The sequence below is a fragment of the Salvelinus fontinalis genome, chromosome 6 (genome assembly GCF_029448725.1).
Source record: "Salvelinus fontinalis isolate EN_2023a chromosome 6, ASM2944872v1, whole genome shotgun sequence".
In the NCBI taxonomy this organism is placed as follows: Eukaryota; Metazoa; Chordata; class Actinopteri; order Salmoniformes; family Salmonidae; genus Salvelinus; species Salvelinus fontinalis.
In genome coordinates this window covers 23,873,182-23,893,597 of record NC_074670.1, presented here as the reverse complement: position 1 = coordinate 23,893,597, position 20,416 = coordinate 23,873,182, and the positions used below count along the sequence as shown (strand labels likewise).

The window sequence follows — 20,416 nt, the reverse complement described above, 5'->3', positions numbered from 1 at the left end:
GTTTATCTAAGCACTGCTGCTAGCGTAGGTATTTTCAAACTTGAATACGACTCCAGTGCACGGAGAGTAAAAGCTTGCGCATTAAGTTGCCTTTAGCACACAGCTGAGTAATGTGACAGTGAAATCAGAAGATGCAACCGTTGCCATTTTATTTGTCAGTGGCCTTCAGACCTAATATTTAATGACTGTGTGGAAGTCTGGGAGAGCTAGCAAGTAGGCCTATATCATTAACTTCCTGCCCGAAGTGTTACGACTTGCAAGGTTTTCCCATTTATTTGCTTTTATGGCTCTTTTACTTTTTTCATCCCATCGTCATAGGCTAGTCAAGTTGTTTGACTATGTGTTACCAGGGTATTCACATAGGTTGATTGTCCATATAAAGTAACATCCGAATTGAATAGGATCGTCGTCTTAGGGATTCAGACCTACAATTAGTGCAGTGAATACAGTGTTGGATGGCCTGCGCTTCAGTTTAGTCTGTCTCAAAATCAAGTGGGTAGTTGCATGCAGCTATCTCGGCAGCATATCAAATCGCCGCAGATTTTGGATTTCAGTTCAGAAATATGAGCCAGAGAAGGGCTACATCAAATGGTAAAAAAAAAATGCTGAGTAAAGACAGAAACATGAAGGGAGGTGGAGTGTGAGTGGCAGCTACGTAGAAAAAATATATGTGCGTTAAATAACACCTGAGCAGAACGTGATCCCAGATCCGTAGCTTTGAGAAATATTTCCAGAGAGGCAGGGGCGAAAACTCTGTATTCGCAGCCATGGCCTGTTAAAACGTTTTTTTTTTTTTTATCCCAACAGGGTGTCAGTTTGAGGCACAGTAATGATACAGAGAAAATATGATAAGCACCAGAAAGGAAATAAGGTTTAGAATGGACATTCCATTGACCCCACCATGGCTTATCAGTACCATGCTTCTCACTGAAGTACTATTGTAAAGTGGTTGTTCCACTGGATATCATAAGGTGAATGCACCAATTTGTAAGTCGCTCTGGATAAGAGCGTCTGCTAAATGACTTAAATGTAATGTAAATGTAAAGTGCGCTTATCCATAACCATCCATTCATATGGCGAGCCTGTGTTATCGGTGTCAACGGGGGGATACCTGATCCCAATGTTCCCCCATGTACCACCTTATCTCCAGCTGTGATATGTACTTGCCACTGAGGAGTGTGAATACTGGAGGCCATGATTGGAGTATTCTGCTATTGCAGGGGTGTCAAACTCATTTTGCCCCGGGGGCCGCATTTGGTCTTCAACGAGTTCCAGAGGGCCGCACTGTAAAATAGTCTTCTGTCATTTTTGGAATTTTCGGTGCTCCCTGACTATCTAGCTTTCATTTCTGTGATTTGTAAAAAATAAAAAGTATTTTGTTTTATTTACTCAAACCACAGAGGGCTGTATGTTTGACACCACTGTGCTAGAGAATGTGTCAGCTGTCTGCAAGTTGGTTAGGAGCTTCAGGCACATCAACAGTGCCTCCTAATTCTAGGCCTAAGCGTTGGCGGAAATGCAAAATAAATGATCATTTTCTGAAAGGAGCTCAACCATAGAGTGTAATACAGTATGTCCCGACGGACAGGAGCCAAGTGAAAGGGCCTTTTTATAACTACATTTCTTTCAGCGCTGCTTGCTACCTGTCCTCTCTTGTTTGTATTGTCTTAAGCCTTTGGGTGTGACCTAGCTAAGGAGGCCTAACACAGACCATTGGAGGTGAAAGAGCTCCTTGTCCAGGGACGATGAGTCATTCACTTCCTGGAGTGCCAGTCTTCACACAAACTGGGGTAATTTAGCATTCCAGTCCTGAATTGACGGTTTGGTCTCTGGCTGTTAGCGGTTGCAGTCGTAATCACTTCAGTCCATCCAAATGTGACCGGTCTGCCCTTTTTCCTGCAGGCCCCGTCTTATTTACTCAAAATGATCTGTAATGAAGTTGCTCTGAACACTGGAGTTTTTCCTTGAGATATACTACGTTCAAAAGTTTAGGGTCATTTAGCAATGTCCTTGTTTTTGAAAATAACATCAAATTGAACAGAAATACAGTGTAGACGTTGTAAATGACTATTGTAGCTGGAAACGGCTGATTTAAAAAAATATATATACAGTATATTATTTATTTCATGGAATATCTACATAGGCGTACAGAGGCCTATTATCAGCAACCATCACTCCTGTGTTCCAATGGCACATTGTGTTAGCCTTTTAAAATGATAAACTTGGATTAGCTATGTAGATATTCCATTAAAAATCAGCCGTTTCCAGCTACAATAGTCATTTACAACACCAACAATGTCTACACTGTATTTCTGATCAATTTGATGTTATTTTAATTGCCCAAAAATGTGCTTTTCTTTCAAAAACAAGGACATTTCTAAGTGACCCCACACTTTTGAACGGTAGTGTAGATGCTTTACTAAGTCATTGCAACAGGTTGTAATAACCTGGAAACAGGAACCTGATAATTTTTATAGTAATGTGTATATACCTGTTTTAGGGCCGCACAATTAATCAAATTCACATAAATCACAATATTGACTTGTGCAATATCCATATCGCAAGTGATGCATATAGCATGCACCATTTTGAAACATCCATTTTTATAGTTTAGTGTGTTCACCTCTTTTCCCGTTCTCTTGAGGCTACTGTCACCCAAGCAATGCAGTTCCTCCTCCTCCCTGTTATATTCACTATATGTTTGTATGCTGTTCTATTCTGTCAAATGCAGTCAACAGGATTGTTCCAAAAAAGAATGATGCTGCTTTTCACTTTTCTTCTTAATGTAAGTCACTCCATTTCTATGATTACAAGTGTTTGACCCATATCGCAAATCAAATCACAATTTAAAAAAAATCGCTATTAGATTTGTTTTTGCCCATATCGTCCAGCCCTAACCTGTCATGGACTGACCAGGTGAAAGCTATGATCCCTTCTTGATGTGACCTGTTGAATCCACTTTAATCAGTGTGTAGATGAAGGTGAGTATTTTTAAGCCTTGAGATTGGATTGTGTTTGCCGTTGAGGGTGAATGGTCAAGACAATATTTAATTGCCTTTGAATGGTGTATTGTAGTAGGTGCCATGCTCGCTGGTTTGAGTATGTCAAGAACTGCAACGCTTCTGGGTTTTTCACGCTCGGGGATCTGTCGTGATCACCTTGCGGGATACAACTCGTCCCACGGGAGCCCCCTGACAATAGCAGAGGGTCCCACCATTAGGTCATGGGCCGTAGGCCTGACGGACACCAGAAGTGACCGGCATAGGCTGCTAGCACTCAGCGATGGAAGGGCCGCATCAACAATAGCCCAAGGGAACGACTTCCATCACAGAAGCCATCATCCCCAATAGGCGTAGGTACTAGCGAAACGCATTGTGACCCATCCAAAATTTGTCTGAGCAGAGCCGGAACCCGGACACGTGGATAGAAAAATGCAATTACGCAAGTAAGTCTTAAACGGAATGCGTTAAGATGGTGTCAGACAGCTCTTTTTCTGGTTTCTTATGAAGCCTAGAGACTGAATATGGAACAGTAGCATGGATGTGTGTAATGCTGCTTGCCACCAGTCAATCGGCTGTATTAGCCGGCGGCTCGTGAGCATTCAGCGTTTGTAGACTGAGGTGCTTGCTGAGGGGACGTAGGTCTAGAATGGGACAAAGTCCCATCCTTTTCCGGAACTAGGAAATTCTGTCTGTACTAGCCGTCCTGGTTCTTCGGCATAGGAACCACTCAGATTGCCTGCTTCTGGAGACTGGAGGATATCTCCTCCCTCAACTTGAACTGAGGCCTCGGGAACAGTCGACGTGGTGATGATGCTGCAGAAGCATAGGGGGACGCACAACAAACTGTAGCTTGTGCCCTGATGTCACTGTTTGCATGATCCAGGGTGACACTACGCATGCGCACCATTAGTCGGAGCAGACATCAAGCCTTCCGTAAAGTAACATACGAAAGGGGCGGGACGCCACGTTGGGGACTTTGAGAGATTTGGTTCTTCTTCCATTTCCACCAGTCTTGAGAACCGTGTGTCTGAATGTGGGGAAGGGACACTTTTCATCGAACTCCCATGAGGGACACCCGTAAACACTTAGGGTTGAAGAAAAACTTATGTCAAGGTTTGCCTAAAGACCGGCCCACTCTGGGTACAAGGGCTCCGGCGATCAGTGACGCACACTGATTGGCAGTGCCACCTGGGGGTACTATTGTCACAACAAGCCTCACTCGGTTTAGGCAGTAAGATGCGTTCCAGGAACCGCCTGTCACCCAGGGCTGGCCGCATGCAATAAAAAAAAATAGACCCAGGGAAAATGTTTTATCATGGACGTTACCCTACCGACCAGTCATGGTTACTGGCGACAAAGCACCTTGTAACCTAGCTGGGAATGGGACAGACAGCTCTGAAAAACAGACCCCTTTTGTGGTAAGACGGGTGATTTGTAATTGAATCTAATTCTCAGGAATGAAAAGTGCTGAGTTGGAGAAATTCATATTTATTCATATTTATTATATATATATTCACACAAACCGTGTGTTGGATAATAGCATGGTCGTGTCCAACCTTGCTTGTTCCCTCGACTACGCTACCCACCACCAATCGCCTTCAGAGCCCATAACCTGTATCACAAGACACCTCATAGGGACTAGTGAACTACAGGCAGGAATCAGTAATGTATCCCAGTAATGAGCCACTCATGGGGAGAGGTGCCCCCTTGTGGACAGAGTGATATACCCCATGAACATCATAGAACGCAGAGTACCAGAGGGCCATTAAACATGGGACAAGCTTCTGACACATGTTGTGCTTCTGTTAGACTGAATAGCCTGCATGAAACCCGGCCCCCTTTATGGGTTACGGCAATGGCTGATGTAGTACCCCGTTTGCCGTAACAAAATGTAGAAGCACTGTCATCACAGCAATGTTTAGTGTTTTGAGGAGGCGTGCACTTGGCATGCTTTCTGCAGGAATATCCACCTGAGTTGTTGCCAGAGAATTGAATGTTCATTTCTCTACCATAAGCCACCTCCAACTTCCTTTTTAGAGATTTGGCTGTATGTCCACCCGGCGTCGTAACCACAGACCACATGTAACCATGCCAACACAGGACCTCCACATCTAGTTAATTCGCCTGCGGGATCGTCTGAGACAGCTGATGAAACTGTGTTTGAACAACCAAAGAATTGCTGCACAAACTGTCAGAAACCGTCACAGGGAAGCTCATCTGTGTGCTTGTCGTCCTTACCAGGGTCTTGACCTGACTGCAGTTTGGCGTTGTAACCGTCTTCAGTGGGCAAATGCTCACCTTCGATGGCCACTTGTACTCTGAAAAAGTGGGCTCTTCACGGATGAATCCTGTTTTCAACTGTACCGGGCAGATGGTAGACGGCGTGTATGGTGTCGTAAGGGTGAGCAGTTTGCTGATGTCAACTTTTTGAACAGTGCCCCATGGTGGCGGTGGAGTTAGGGTATGGGTAGGCATAACCTAATGACAGGACAACAAAGACAATTGCGTTTTATCGATGGCAATTTGAATGCACAGATACAATGACGACATCCTGAGGCCCATTGTCGTGCCATTCATCCGCCGCCATCACCTCATGTTTCAGCATGATAATGTATTGCCCTATGTTGCAAGGATCTGTACACAATCCCTGGAAGGTGAAAATGTCCCAGTTCCATGGCCTGTATACTCACCAAACATGTCACCTATTGAGCATGTTTGGATGCTCTGGATCGACATGAACGAAAGCGTGCTCGAGCTCCCGCCAATATCCAGCAACTTCACACAGCCATTGAAGAGGAGTGGGACAACATTCCACAGGCCACAATCAACAGCCTGATCAGCTCTATGTTTAGAAAATGTTGCACTGCGTGAGGCGGTCACACCAGATACTGACTGTTTTTTTTTTTCTTCTCCCACGCCCCTACTTTTTTTTTTAAAGGTATATGTGACCAGCAGATGCATATCTGTATTCCCAGTCATGAGACATCAATAGATTAGGGTCTAATGAATTTATTTCAATTGACTGATTTCCTTATATTAACTGTAACTCAGAAAAAACTTTTGAAGTTATTGCATTTTACACTTATTTTTGTTTTGTGTGGATTGATGCACCGGTGCGTCAATAGACTAAAGTTTTAATTCATTGGGGTATGGTCGTAAACACGAATCCGGCTTGTCAGCCTTCGTCGTTTCCGTCGGTTTAGCCATTGAACTTCTTGCTATAGCCAGACCAAGCAATTAGAGGAATAACTCATTTTTCCTGATTAGGAAACCATGCCAACTTCAGCACACAACGTCCAGGGGGTGAGCACGCTCTGTCACTAACGAACAGTTTAGTTGGCACAACGTAAGACAGTCTCGTTTTAGTAGCGTGAATCGTTCCTGTTCAAACTGAGGTGAAGGAATAATTCAAGTAATGAATCCGAGCCTCACGCTTATCACCTGTGGAAGGCGGGGCTTCCCGTGAGGCGCAGATTTCAATTGGCCCTTGTCAGCCGTGATTCTAGAGCCTTAAACTGAAATCGCGAGAGTGTGATTTCCCCATGGTATGTTGTACCGAAGTTGAGTGACTGAAAGGGAAGTCTTTTGACTGACACGAGACTGAAATGACCAACACACTGAGAAATGTTATAACATGGAGTGACAACCTTAGACAACCGAAAATGCATTGCGGAGATGCGGCAGACCTAGTGCTGACAGCTCAGACCTTTCCAAACACATGCATAGTCACTGACACACAAACTTGGTATCCGGTTCCCTGTTGAATCTCTGGAATTTGACCTGTTGCTGCTGCCAGGTTATTTATGTATCGTTGGGAATTTTCCTCCGGATCAGAGTCACTTCTCAGAGGAAATAGAAGGCACATAACTATGTTTTGCAGGCTATGTATCAGAGTTGGGGTCAATTCCATTTAAAATCAGGAAGAACACTGAAATTCCAATTTAGCTTTTCATTGAGGAAAAATTGGTATAGGAATTTATTTGGTGTACTTTCTGAATTTAAGTGGAATTGACTCCAACCCTGCTATGCATCTACTACTAATAACCTTTGCCATGAGCACTGGGATTAAATATTACTCCTAAGAGTTTAGCTCTTAAGGGGCCAAGTAACTTGAGTTTGAGTTCTGCTTACATCAATTAGTACTGTTGACTATTGACAGTGTTGGTTCTGAAATTACAAAAAAATTAATAATAATCTGTATAAACCAGAGATTTATGTTGCTCATCTAAACACTATTTGCTACATTCTGTGTATGATAGTGTTTATTTATGTTCATCCACTGTGGGATCCCCTACTAAAAATGACCTCTAGGCTATGTCGAGGTTTGAATGTGTTTTATACACACAAAGGGTGTTTATTTCAGTCAGTGGCAGCATGCTAAAACAGGCGTAACAGTTTGTGATAGGCTTAAGTGCATTATTCCTTCCTCCCCTCGGAAATCTAGAGCATTAGTTCCTAGAGGCCTAATTTGTAACCAGTATGCCTCGCTTGATAGCAAAGATCTTCTTGTCAGTCAGCTCTAACTCCAAAGTTACAATATTATTTGTACTTCTCTTTCAGCTGGCAACACGTCCAACAAGCTCTTATTTACTACTGCCGGATTTTTCCCGCTGGTTGTGGTTGTTCTCGTGTTGAAGGGTGTGATACAAAATGGCTCCGACAGACATAGTCACCCAGTTTCTAGCTCCTAGCCAACTTTGCGGTATTTTTGTTGGTATTATTTCTTACAGTATTTGCTCAGAAGATTTCTAGTACTATTACCTACTGTCATTCACCAGACATTCAACCTGGATCCTTTGTTTGAACTGCCTGAGGCAGCCCCATTCATCCCAGGTGATGCTCCTAAATGTCACCTCCAGAGAAGTGTGATCCTAGTCAATCTCAGGAGGTGGGCATGCCACCCACCGCTTCTGAGTATATTACTCGCTAACGTTCAGTCCCCGGACAATAAAATAGATGAGCTCATGGGTGAGGATCTCCTTCCAGAGAGACATAAGGGACTGTAACATACTCTGTTTTACGGAATCGTGGCTCTCTCTGAATAGATTGTTCCTGTCCATACAACCAGAGGGTTTCTCCTTTCATCGCGCGGTCAGGAACAAAGAACTCTTCGGGAAACACAGAGGTGGAGGAGTATGATTGGGCTAACTTACAGGAACTCAAGTCCTTTTTGTTCTCCCGATCTGGAATACCTCGCCATCAAATGCCGACTGCATTACCTCCAGAGAGTTTAACACAATATTGCCCTTCAAGCTCATCACTAAGCTCAGGGCCTTGGGTCTGAACCCCTCCTTGTGTAACTGGGTCGTAGACTTCCTGACGGTAGGCAACAAAACCTCTGTTGCGCTTATTCTCAACATGGGGGCCCCAAAGGGGTGCGTGCTCAGTCCCCTCCTGTATACCCTGTTCATCCATGACTGTGTGGCCATGCACGTCTCCAACTCAATCATCAAGTTTGATGATGACACAATAGCCTGATTACCATAATAATAATAATAATAATAATAATTACCATAATAGCCTGGAAGTGACTGAGGCATTCTGACAGCTCCTCAGAAGTAGTTTGGCATAAATCACTGTTGTGGGGCTCCTAGGCAACCTTGTTCTATGTAATCTATTCTATTGAGTGGGTGGAATAATTAGCCTGTTAGAGGAGTACAATTGACCCTTTGCTAAGCCCCATCCCATAATTTTGTGCAAACAATCACAGTGCTCCGATGGATAGCAACTGTCGTGGAGTCCAACACCTTCGGACAAACTCACACTTAAATCACATGATAGCCAGTGAGTTTTCTTTAAAAAAATGAATAGTTTAAATGGCTTAATAATTGAATGGTGCATCAAGAGCACTTTCTGCTGTGATTCCTGAAATGCTGAGCCAGTTGATGGAGGATTTTTCAAATCCAAAGTTATACTTTTGTTACATTGCTTATTAGCTCGGCTGGTTAACTAGCTCTCTCTCATTGAACACCAAATGTTGCTAACACTAGCTAGCTAGCAAGCTAGTTAGTCACTTAATAGAACTTTTCCTGAAATGTATGTTAGCTAGCTAAGTTAGCAATGTTATGAATACAACTCCCATCTGCAGTTGGCATCAGGATACGATTTGAGAGCACTAGTTGGCTCCAAAAGATCATAAACACAGGTCTCGGAGTGAGAATGGTACACGTCGGGCTCTCAAAAGAGTGATGCTCAAATCTAGCCTGAGCCTTTTGTAGTATCCTACAAGCAGTCAGTGTTATCTTAACTCCTTTGTTTTGCCCACATAGTGAAGATGCTTCCTCTAAATTGTGGAAGGGTGCCAGTTTCCTTACGAAGCCAGTTGAAAGGAGAAGAGTGCCCCAAGCACCACGCATCTCTTTATGGGAAGATTAGGCCTCTCTGGGCCGTTTGTCACTGGAATTCCTCGGAGCTAGCACTGTAGTACTTTAAAAGCAGCAGCTTTGTGTGGCAGTGTTCTTTCTGGACTCCATAGAGATGGCCTTGTTTAGCCCGTGAAAGTGTGTGTGTCCAAAAACTTAATGTTGCCTTCCAGCTGACGAAAAACATCAGATGCCCTTTAAACCCAGGAGATTGCAGTTTGCTGAGCGCGTTCAAGCTAAGTGAAGGCATCATCTGCTCAGACGTTGCCAATGTTCATTATTTTATCATTCACAGACTCTTCTGTTTCCCACCGTAAACGCTTGCTCTTTTTCACACATTCCTCTCCTGACCACTTATCCTTGCAAACCTCTGACAGCGATAAGGACCCTGATCATTATGTAACTGTCTGATTTGCTAATGATGACATGCTAATTTACTATGCTCAGTGTGTGAGGCGTGAGTGTTGAAGGGAGGTTTACCTGCCTTCATGCCTGCCTCTCATCTCCTTTCTCTTGTCCTAGCCTGACCAGATGGTGCTGCCAACGTGCCATCCCACACTTTAATATCAGGGATTCTTCTTCTAATGAAATTAGGGATGCACCATATATCGACAGTCGTGAAGAGGGCACGTACCTGGTTCCTATCTGGAACCAAAATGGGTTCTTCAAATGGTTCTCTTATGGGGACAGCCGAGGAACCATTGCAGGTTTTAGAAATCACTCCCCCCCCCTAAGAGTGTAGTTTTGAAGCCGAACATCAGAATGATCTCGATCCCACTGGAAGGTTGGATTCACTGTGGATTTAGAAAGGTGAAAGCATTCTTACGTCTGAAAACCAAAGGTTCATTATGTTAAATTGACTGCAGTGTACAGTGCCTTCAGAAATGATTCACACCTCCTTGACTTTTTCCACATTTTGCTGAGTTACAGCCTGAATTTAAAATGGATGAGGTTGTGTCAATGGCCTACACACAATACCCCATAATGCCAAAGTTGAATTATGTTTTAGGATTTAAAAAAAAATTCTCATCAAGATACAAAGTTTTGAAACACTGGGCCCTGGGACTAGGCTAGCCTACCTGAGCATGCATTATGTTGAGACAAGCAAACTGTTGCCTTGAGCCATGGCAGCTAATTGCGATAGTTTACTTGAAATGAATCCCAAAGAAATGGGATTAGGAAATAAACCATCAGAAAAAGTACTGTTGGCACATCCTGTATAATTTTCTGTTACATTTAGGCCTAGTTAACGTCAAGTTGAAGTGAACCTTTTTCAGTCAAGTTTTCCATGGTGATGTCATATGATCACTGTGGGTGTGGCCTGTTGTCTGTGTATGGTTTCTCTTTGAATGGAGTCACGAGATGAATATTGTGAGGAATTTGTTTTGCATATCCATTTGCACTTTTGAGGAAATGCATGTGCATTTCTGTGGGTGTGTGGTATGTGACATTGCTAAGATGCAGCAGACCCTTCTTGTGTTCTGTTCCTGGTTCTTTGGCCCTTTGTTTGTTGTCACTTCCTGTGTTCTATGTCCAGGGTTGTTTTGACTTGCAGATTCTGAGCCATTATCTACGAGGCCTAGTCATATTCTGGACTGTTGAAATTGCATATGTGAAATCAAGTACTGCCATGTTAAATTAGCTTCTGTTCCACTTATAAACTAAGCCTATTCTGAATACTGATTTCTTTTTTCAGAGGTAATTAATATGACTAGTTGATACATTTCATCCATTAGAATTTGCCAGTATCTGGACCTTATTAAGCACTATGAATGGGGTGGCTCACTTAGAAACGGAATATGCATTTGGTGGGGCTTTTAACTCAAACAGGTTCAGTGAGTCACTGATGATTGTTTTCTGGTTCTTATCTTCAATGAGTTTGAAGTTTCATGTGACCGGTACATTCGAGATGCCGCCTAGAAAGTGTAAACCACGAGAACAATGAACGAGAACAATGCATCTAATCACCCTCTCCCTCCCTCAGGATTCCACCTGATCCCGCGTCTGTCCAGCATCGTGCCCGAGTCCTGTCTGCTCATTGTGGTGGGCCTCCTTGTTGGCGGCCTTATCAAGCTGGCGGGCGAGGAGGTACCCCCCGTGCTGGACTCCAACCTCTTCTTCCTGTGCCTCCTCCCCCCGATCATCCTGGATGCGGGCTACTTCCTGCCCATCCGGCCCTTCATGGAGAACATCGGCACCATCCTGATGTTCGCCGTGGTCGGCACCCTGTGGAACGCCTTCTTCGTAGGGGGTCTCCTTTACGCCGTGTGCCAGATCGAGGGCACGTACCTGAGCCAGGTGGAGCTGCTGCCCTGCCTGCTGTTCGGGAGCATCATCTCGGCCGTGGACCCGGTGGCCGTGCTGGCTGTGTTTGAGGAGATCCACATCAACGAGCTGCTGCACATTCTGGTGTTCGGAGAGTCGCTGCTCAATGATGCCGTCACTGTGGTGAGTGAGTGGTGGATGGGGTGGTATTTAGTGTTATGCAGGGCAATACAGTACAATGCAATTCTAGACAATCAATGAATGAATTACAGTATAATCACGTCAGGGTTATCACGCCCCCCCCCCCCCCCACACACACACACACACAAAAAAAGATAATGCCATGCAGTACAATACTATACAGCACTATGCTATGCAGTACAATATAATAAAACCAAACTATATTTCCAGAAGTAGGCTACATTCATCCTCCATATGAAGAGGACTCAGTTGTTAGTTGGCCTGTGATTGTGTTCTTATTTCTGTGGACAGGATATTGGTTTGGACTGGCACAAGAAATCAGAATGGCCTAGTAACAAATTTGAATTTGAATTAGGCCTAGTCTTTTAGGAAAATCCCACCATACTTCTGTCACTGGATATTGACTTCATACCTTCTAGCTAACATTTAGCTCCTCGCCAGGGATTGGTTGGTTAGGTTTTGGTGATTTGTGACCTTTGTACGAAAGCTGACCCAGTTTAGTGGGCCCCCAGTGCCCTAATCTATTTTCAATTATCTTCTCTCACGGCTTCCTTCTCTTTCCTCTGTTGAAACAGTTGTGAGATGGACCATCTCTCTCTTATGGGTTGGTCATTGAAAATATAAAGTATAAAAAACATTTTGGAGTTTTTTTTTATTTTGCTGGTTGCGTCCTTGCATGGTGCATGCATCACATAGGCCTATTAAAAATACACTACTGTAAGTTGCTTTGGATAAAGTCGTGTGCTGTGTGGCATATATTATGAGGCACAACAGTTCCTGTTGCTATATTTATGCTCTGCTGATTATACCCACACACTGGCTGTCTTGTTGATGGTACCAGTTCACTTAAAATAGTTTGGCCAAATTATCAGTGCCGAAAAATCAGGGCCCCGGAAAAAAGTTCCCTGTTAGTTGTCGCATCCCACAGCCTGACACGCTATGATATCATTTATTGCATGTTTCTGTCCACGAGAGATAATGCAAACTTGTATCTTTCCTGTAGTGACTATACCAGAACGTTAGACCACATAATATCACTGGTTTATATGCCACTCGGCAGACACTTTTATCCACAGTACAGGGAGTGTATGCATTTTGTGGCCCCAGCAGGTATCAAACCCATGACCCTGGGGTGCTAGCACCATGCTTTTACCAACGGAATCCAAACAGGTTTATTTTTGATTGTAGGCTCTAAAGTGTCAAACCCCCTCCATTCTCTCTAGATCTTATACTACCTGTTTGAGGAGCACTCGGGTGTGGGCTCTGTTATTCTCTGTACACTTGAGCCATGTCTCGAAGGTCTCTCTCCCCCCCTCCCCCCTCTCTAGGTCTTATACCACCTGTTTGAGGAGTACTCTGGCGCAGGTGAAGTAACGCCGATGGACGTGGTCCTCGGGGTCATCTGCTTCCTGATTGTGTCGCTGGGCGGCATCGCCGTGGGCGCCATCTACGGTATCCTGGCGGCCTTCACCTCCCGGTTCACCTCGCACACCCGCGTCATCGAGCCCCTCTTCGTGTTCGTTTACAGCTACATGGCTTACCTCTCGGCTGAGATGTTCCACCTGTCTGGAATTATGGCGTAAGTGAGGGGTACTGTTATGAGAATTTCGTTATCAATGTTCATAAACGTCAATTAATCTACTCAGTCTGCAACCCAGAGTTTGTAAGGTTCTGGTTTTAAATGAAACAGACAGATTTCCCAGTTTACAATAGTCAAAACGTTTATTATTATTATTATACAAACACAGTCTTTATAACACACACAAACAAGTTCAAATCTTAAGCTATGTCTTGCTCAGACAGTCGGTGTTTTCCCACTACACAGATACATTGTTTAATCTGCAACATGTTTCATCATTTTCTGCAAGCCTAACAGTTTCTCCCCTCCATGGGTGGAGACAGGATGTCCTGTAAGGAACACAGTAGTACAACTTGTCTGTCGATAGCTCCTCTGATCATTTGTTTCACACTTGCACCCTGCTTACATACTAATTCTGACTAAAACTACACGCATCATCAGATTATAGTTTTTTATGATTCTAATAAATTTCATACAATTATATGGTTTCAGGGTGGAATATTTTTGGTCCTTATCTTAACATTACCTTAAACATATAAATCATTTAGTCATTATCTCACCATTACCTTAAACTTATAAATCATATGAATTTCTATCATATCAGGTACGCACGCACGCACTCACAGACACAGACAAGCCAGACAGACAGAAGCACACTCTCACACACACACACACACACACACACACACACACACACACACACACACACACACAATATCTTCCTAGCGGCCAAGGTTTTTTGAGTTTCTCTCTGTCATGAATCATAGATATTGTTGATAATAAAAAAAGGTTTCCGTGAGAGTTATGGTTAGGCTGAGGCTAAGTGGAGGTTTAGTGTTTATAATGCATTGACAGAGTGGCTGTGATACGTGACCTTTCGAACCTGTCCGGCTGGTCCAGCAACACCATTGATTCTGTGTTTAGCTCAAGGAAAAGTATGACTATGTCTTATTCGTGCGTTATCTTCTACATTTCCTTGGAAAAAGATCTCTCACATAAGTGTACACTGAATTTGATTCTTAGCTTCTTAGCAATGTTCATGACCTAAATGGTCAAATAAATACAATGTAACCGGGCCTGTCCCAGCCAAGGACAGTTCTACGAGTTCTATCAAAACGGCAGTAACTCACCTACGTGTCGTGACAGGCCGAAGGATGTGCAGCCCAGAGCAGGGATACACAACGCTCAATTTTACAGCCCCCTGTCACACCTCTGGCCCATCGCCCTTCCTCTCCTCTCTTCCGCTTTCGTCTCCTGCTTTTTTCTAAAAGGTGGTGAATTGTGGAATATGGATCATAAACATAGGTGCTGCTGATGAATTGAGTTTCCTGTCGGCGGCTTTTACAGGCGCAATGGTAGGACTGTAGGACAGTCTGTTCCCAGGCCTGTTGGCATTCCGTCCGTGCCTTCCATCGTAAAGACGAGTTGGATTAGTATATAGTGCTTTTTGTCCACTGCTTGTATATGAGATCTCCTCCCGGAGTGAAATTGGGCGGAAATGATGGACAAACAGCAGTGTTGTTATGTAAGGGAATGAGGTAGATGGGCTGCCCTTAAAGTCACTGAGGAGGGTTGACTCACGCTAGACACTCGGGAACCATACGTCCAATCACAGTGAGTCATTGGTTAACTCCTGGAACAAGCTGAGGAAATGGAGCCCTTGTTTCATAAGCTCTTACGCCACAGTTTCCAAAACAAACTGTATCCTTGTTGCAATGGCTCTACTGTACGTGAAATACTTGTTCTCTTATATACTGTATTGTTTTTTTATCTGTTTAATTGATGTGACTACTTTCTATGCCATGTCAATGAAGTACTAGGCTTTAACTTTGTCATTAGCTTTAACCTGCATAGCCTATATTTACACTGTAGGTAGTTGGATTCATGTCGCAACATGGGGCCTCATTTATCAAAAGTGTGTGTGTGCACAAAAAAAGACACTTAACCTTTTTTGCGCAGAGTTTTCCCTTTGCGGGAAAGTGTGTTTCCACGTACAGCTCAGACCATGCTTATGCTCAACTTCTAGTGGTTGATTAATTGTATAGGAAAAGGAAGTGATTGATGCACAGGAATTATAATAATAATAGTAGGCTAGTAGAAAACTGTAAAACGTAGGCCTAATGATGAAACTGATACATTTGCCGTTGGTAAGGCGACCGCATAGCATCGTGTAGTCTTAACGTATTTATTTTATTATATAGGCCTAAGTCATTATCCTATGGCAGGACAGGTCTCTCCTTTTCTGACATGACTGGTTTATTCCTGCTACACAACAAATAGTAGACTACCGTTTATCAGTTGCTCATTCAATAGCCAAGCGTGCTCGAAAGTAAATAGACTGGTAGCCTATTTGACAGTGTGTAGGCTACAGTGCTGTGCGATAGGAATGCGACATCATAGCCTATATAATCTGAGCCTATACCAAGACAGGAGATAGAAACACAATCATGTATCAATAAACAAAATATTGAACATCAAGTCGTCTTGTACATAGAAGTGTGGATTAAGTAGTTTGAAAGGACAATCAATCTTGCAGAATGCGTGGCCAGTGTTTGGCACTCGTTTGGCACTCACTGCAAAAGATTCAAACATTCTGCCCACACCTCTACAGAAATGTGATCACATTTGCCATTGCGCTTCCTTTTAGAAACTATCATGGCCCAGTTCCAACATTTCCAAATCATACCGCACATTAGGGTGTTTTTGTTACCATAAACGGTGAATGGAGGGCGCTTTCCAGGTGGGGTTGTAGGGCTCATTCACGAGCGCTCTGATTTATCAATAATAACATGCTTATAAATGTCCCTGGTATAGTTATGTTAAGTATTATGTTTAGCAATAGATGGCAGGATTGTATTAGGGCTGGGAATTGCCAGGGACCTCACGATACGATATTATCACGATACTTAAGTGCCGCTAAGATTTGTCTTGCGATTCTCACGATTCTATATGTATTGCGTTTCGATACGGCAATTGGATGTTCCAAACATATTGCTCACTAAATGTCTGCTGCAGAGAGACAAGACTGGTCATCTCTGTATACCCGTCACAAGACCCACTGGTCCATGCTTATTTATAAAAACCCTCTTAGGCCTCACTCCTCCCCTATCTGAGATATCTACTGCAGCCCTCATCCTCCACATACAACACCCGTTCTGCCAGTCACATTCTGTTAAAGGTCCCCAAAGCACACGCAACCCTGGGTCGCTCCTCTTTTCAGTTCGCTGCAGCTAGCGACTGGAACGAGCGGCAACAAACACTCAAACTGGACAGGTTTATCTCAATCTCTTCCTTCAAAGACTCAATCATGGACACTCTTACTGACAGTTGTGGCTGCTTTGTGTGATGTATTGCTGTATCTACCTTCTTGCCCTTTGTGCTGTTGTCTGGCCCAATAATGTTTGTACCATGTTTTGTGCTGCTACCATGCTGCTGTTATGTTGTATTGCTACCATGCTGTTGTAATCTGCTGCCTTGCTATGTTGTCTTATGTCTCTCTTTATGTAGTGTTGTGTTGTCTCTCTTGTTGTGAAATGTGTTTTGTCCTATATTTATTTTGTATAATTAAAAAAAAATCCCAGGCCCCTGTCCCCGTACGAGGCCTTTTGCCTTTTGGTAGGCAGTCATTGTAAATAAGAATTTGTTCTTAACTGACTTGCCTAGTTAAATATAACAAAATATATTAAAAAAAAAAGGAGCGGGCATGAGAACTAGTTTTGAACAGTCAGGGAAATATAAGTTCTAAAAACATGTTGGCGCACCATTTGGTGCAAGTACAATTGACTAGCGCCATCTAATGCTACCTACAGTAACATAAATCGATACTTGGAGTCAAATATCGATATAATATCGTCCAAAAATAATGTTGTGATGTGTAACTGTAACAACCCCCCCCCCCCCCAATCAATATATTGCATCAATATTAAATCCAATCAAAATGTATTGGTCACGTACACACTTTAGCACGTCTTATAGCGAGCGGGTATAGCAAAATGCTTGTGTTACAATATAGTTTGCTTCGTTATATCCGTAGCCCTTTAAATGTCTGCCATATTTCCTTGCTCAGGGAACCTCTGGTAGCTTACGGCAGGTGCAGCCAGGAAATTAATCATTAAGTTCCAATTAAATACTAAAACGTACTTCTGTGTCCGGAGTTTTCGTTCTAAGATGCTACAATTCAGAATAGACATTAATGATGGGACGTCAGACAAGAATAGGTTTCTTTCTTAGAGAACTCCATTTATAATGGGGACACCATGTGTCTCACTCTCACTCACTCACTCACTCACTCTCACCAGGCTGATTGCGTGTGGCGCGGTGATGCGTCCCTACGTGGAGGCCAACATATCCCACAAGTCCCACACCACCGTCAAGTACTTCCTGAAGATGTGGAGCAGCGTGAGCGAGACCCTCATCTTCATCTTCCTGGGCGTGGCCACGGTGGCCGGGCCGCACGCCTGGAACTGGACCTTTGTCTCTGTCACCGTCATCCTCTGTCTGGTGTCACGTGTCATTGGTGAGTCGGACACGGATACCTTCTCCACAGTACTGTACCAGTCTACATTAGATTCCAAAAGATAGTGAGAGAAATGACGTGACATTGCCTACCTCATAGTTTGTCATAATTTGATCAAGTTGTTTCAGTAGATGATGCGATACAGATTTTTTTTACATTCTCAATTTGACAAGGGATAGTTATTCTTGGAGCCAGACTGAAATACCACTCACTACATTTCAGTTAGGTAATGAGGCAACTATTAGAGGAAGTGCCCCTTGTGACTTCCACTTGGTCCTCACATCGAGGAAGCCCAGATGTCAACAGACTCGTCAGATACACATCCCTATAAAAGGAAGCATTAATATTTCTTCCAAGTATTATGTCATTTCTGCAGTTCTAGATAGATGGAGGTCTGCTTTGAATCTGACTTGACTTGCTAGTTTGAAACCTAGTGACTTGACATTGCACTTTATCCCCATTCTCTATTCTCACCAAACATCCTATAGTTTCTGGTTCTTATAATCTGCTAGTTTCACAATGTGTGTTCCAATGTCTCCAATGTAGTGTGTGGCCTCTACTCCTCTTTCTCAGAAGCGTTTGATCAATTTGGAAAGTGGATCCTTAACCTTTCGTAGGTTCTAATGAGGCTGGTATTGGCTGTGTGTAAGGAGGGAGCAAACATGGAGTCAATCGGATAAAAGGCCTTGAAGGTTGACTCACTTCTGTGCGCTCTCTCTCTCCCTTCCCCCAGGCGTGGTGGGCCTTACCTTTATCATCAACAAGTTCCGCATCGTCAAGCTGACCACCAAGGACCAGTTCATTGTGGCCTACGGTGGCCTGCGAGGGGCCATCGCCTTCTCCCTGGGCTACCTGCTAGACAAGGACCTCTTCCCCATGAGGACCATGTTCCTCACCGCCATCATCACCGAAATCTTCTTCACCGTGTTTGTACAGGTGGGTACTGGGCCAGTCCATTAGCCTGGTCCCAGATCTGATTCGTGCTATCTAGGCACCTTGTTACGCCAGTCACCACAGTTGTCACGCCAGTCACCATAGGAGTTGGCAAGATGGCACAAAAAGAGCTGGTACCTGGCTAGCAACCCTCTAATTCTGCTTATGTCTTCAGATTGAAATTATGGAAAGTTAAAAAGACTATCAAATCGAATGTGTCACTGAGTGAACACTAAATATAGGAAGTTGACTATTACAGAGTGCTTTTGGGTCAAAATAGGTTGCTTTGCTACTAACGTGTGCTGTTACTCTCTTGTCCCTAGTATATTTTAAGGCCTAAAGTGTTCCAATGGTTTTCATGGTTTGTTTGAACCCATTGCTATGCTGGTGTGACAAAATGTCACTGCAGCTACTACTTTGAAGCGCACACACACACACACACACGGTCCGTTTGAAGCTCCATGCGTCAGATATTCCCCAGTCCTGCTGAGCAAACTCATCTTACAGTGAAGCTGTTGATGCATGCTGAAGTTCTAGGATGCTCGTCATCTGGCAGAGTATCCCCAAAATGGCAGCTACTAAAATAAAGCCTTCTATAAGCCTTTTATGAAGTAAATGTCCTCAGTAAATGACTTATTCATTTTTTTTTACTCAGTGCTGACAGTCTGGGATGTTCTTAGCTGTAGACTAGGTGGGGGTTTCACCTGCAGTGGTGCGATTGCTGCAGTAGGAAGGTGTGTGTGTGAGTGGTGTTAGACTGTGTAAGTGCATACATGTGTGTGTGCGTGCTAGCTAGCTAGCTAGCTAGCTAGCTAGCGTCCATAAGTTTTTCTATGCATGTGTTTGGATTGGGTGTGTGCGTGCATGGTGCTGGCAGGGGTGTTATTTAAGGGCCAGAATCTGTTGTCATCCACTCAGGGTCTAATAGTTAACCAGATAACGTATCGTTCTCTCATAAGGAGATTAAGTCTAAAGCCTACACACACACACACGCACACACACACGGACAGACACAAACACACACACGGACAGACACAAACACACACACACACGGACAGGACAGACGCGCACACACGGACAGGACAGACGCGCACACACACGGACAGGACAGACGCGCACACACACGGACAGGACAGACGCGCACACACACGGACAGGACAGACGCGCACACACACGGACAGGACAGACGCGCACACACACGGACAGGACAGACGTGCACGCACACGGACAGGACAGACGCGCACGCACACGGACAGGACAGACGCGCACGCACACGGACAGGACAGACGCGCACGCACACGGACAGGACAGACGCGCACGCACACGGACAGGACAGACGCGCACGCACACGGACAGGACAGACGCGCACGCACACGGACAGGACAGACGCGCACGCACAGGACAGACGCGCACGCACACGGACAGGACAGACGCGCACGCACACGGACAGGACAGACGCGCACGCACACGGACAGGACAGGACAGACGCGCACACACACGGACAGGACAGACGCGCACACACACGGACAGGACAGACGCGCACAGGACAGACGCGCGC

General features: G+C 44.2%; 1 protein-coding gene across 2 annotated transcripts in view; it reads left to right on the top strand.

Moving 5' to 3' along the window:
- The window catches only part of LOC129857386 (sodium/hydrogen exchanger 1-like), a 43,031-nt gene that overhangs the window by 7,561 nt on the left and 15,054 nt on the right, over positions 1–20,416 (top strand). For both annotated transcript variants that reach the window (XM_055925592.1, XM_055925593.1), the window contains exons 2-5: positions 11,349–11,812; positions 13,159–13,409; positions 17,708–17,925; positions 18,659–18,861. In XM_055925592.1, coding sequence (XP_055781567.1) covers positions 11,349–11,812; positions 13,159–13,409; positions 17,708–17,925; positions 18,659–18,861 — 1,136 coding nt within the window. The remainder of the gene's footprint in view (positions 1–11,348; positions 11,813–13,158; positions 13,410–17,707; positions 17,926–18,658; positions 18,862–20,416) is intronic.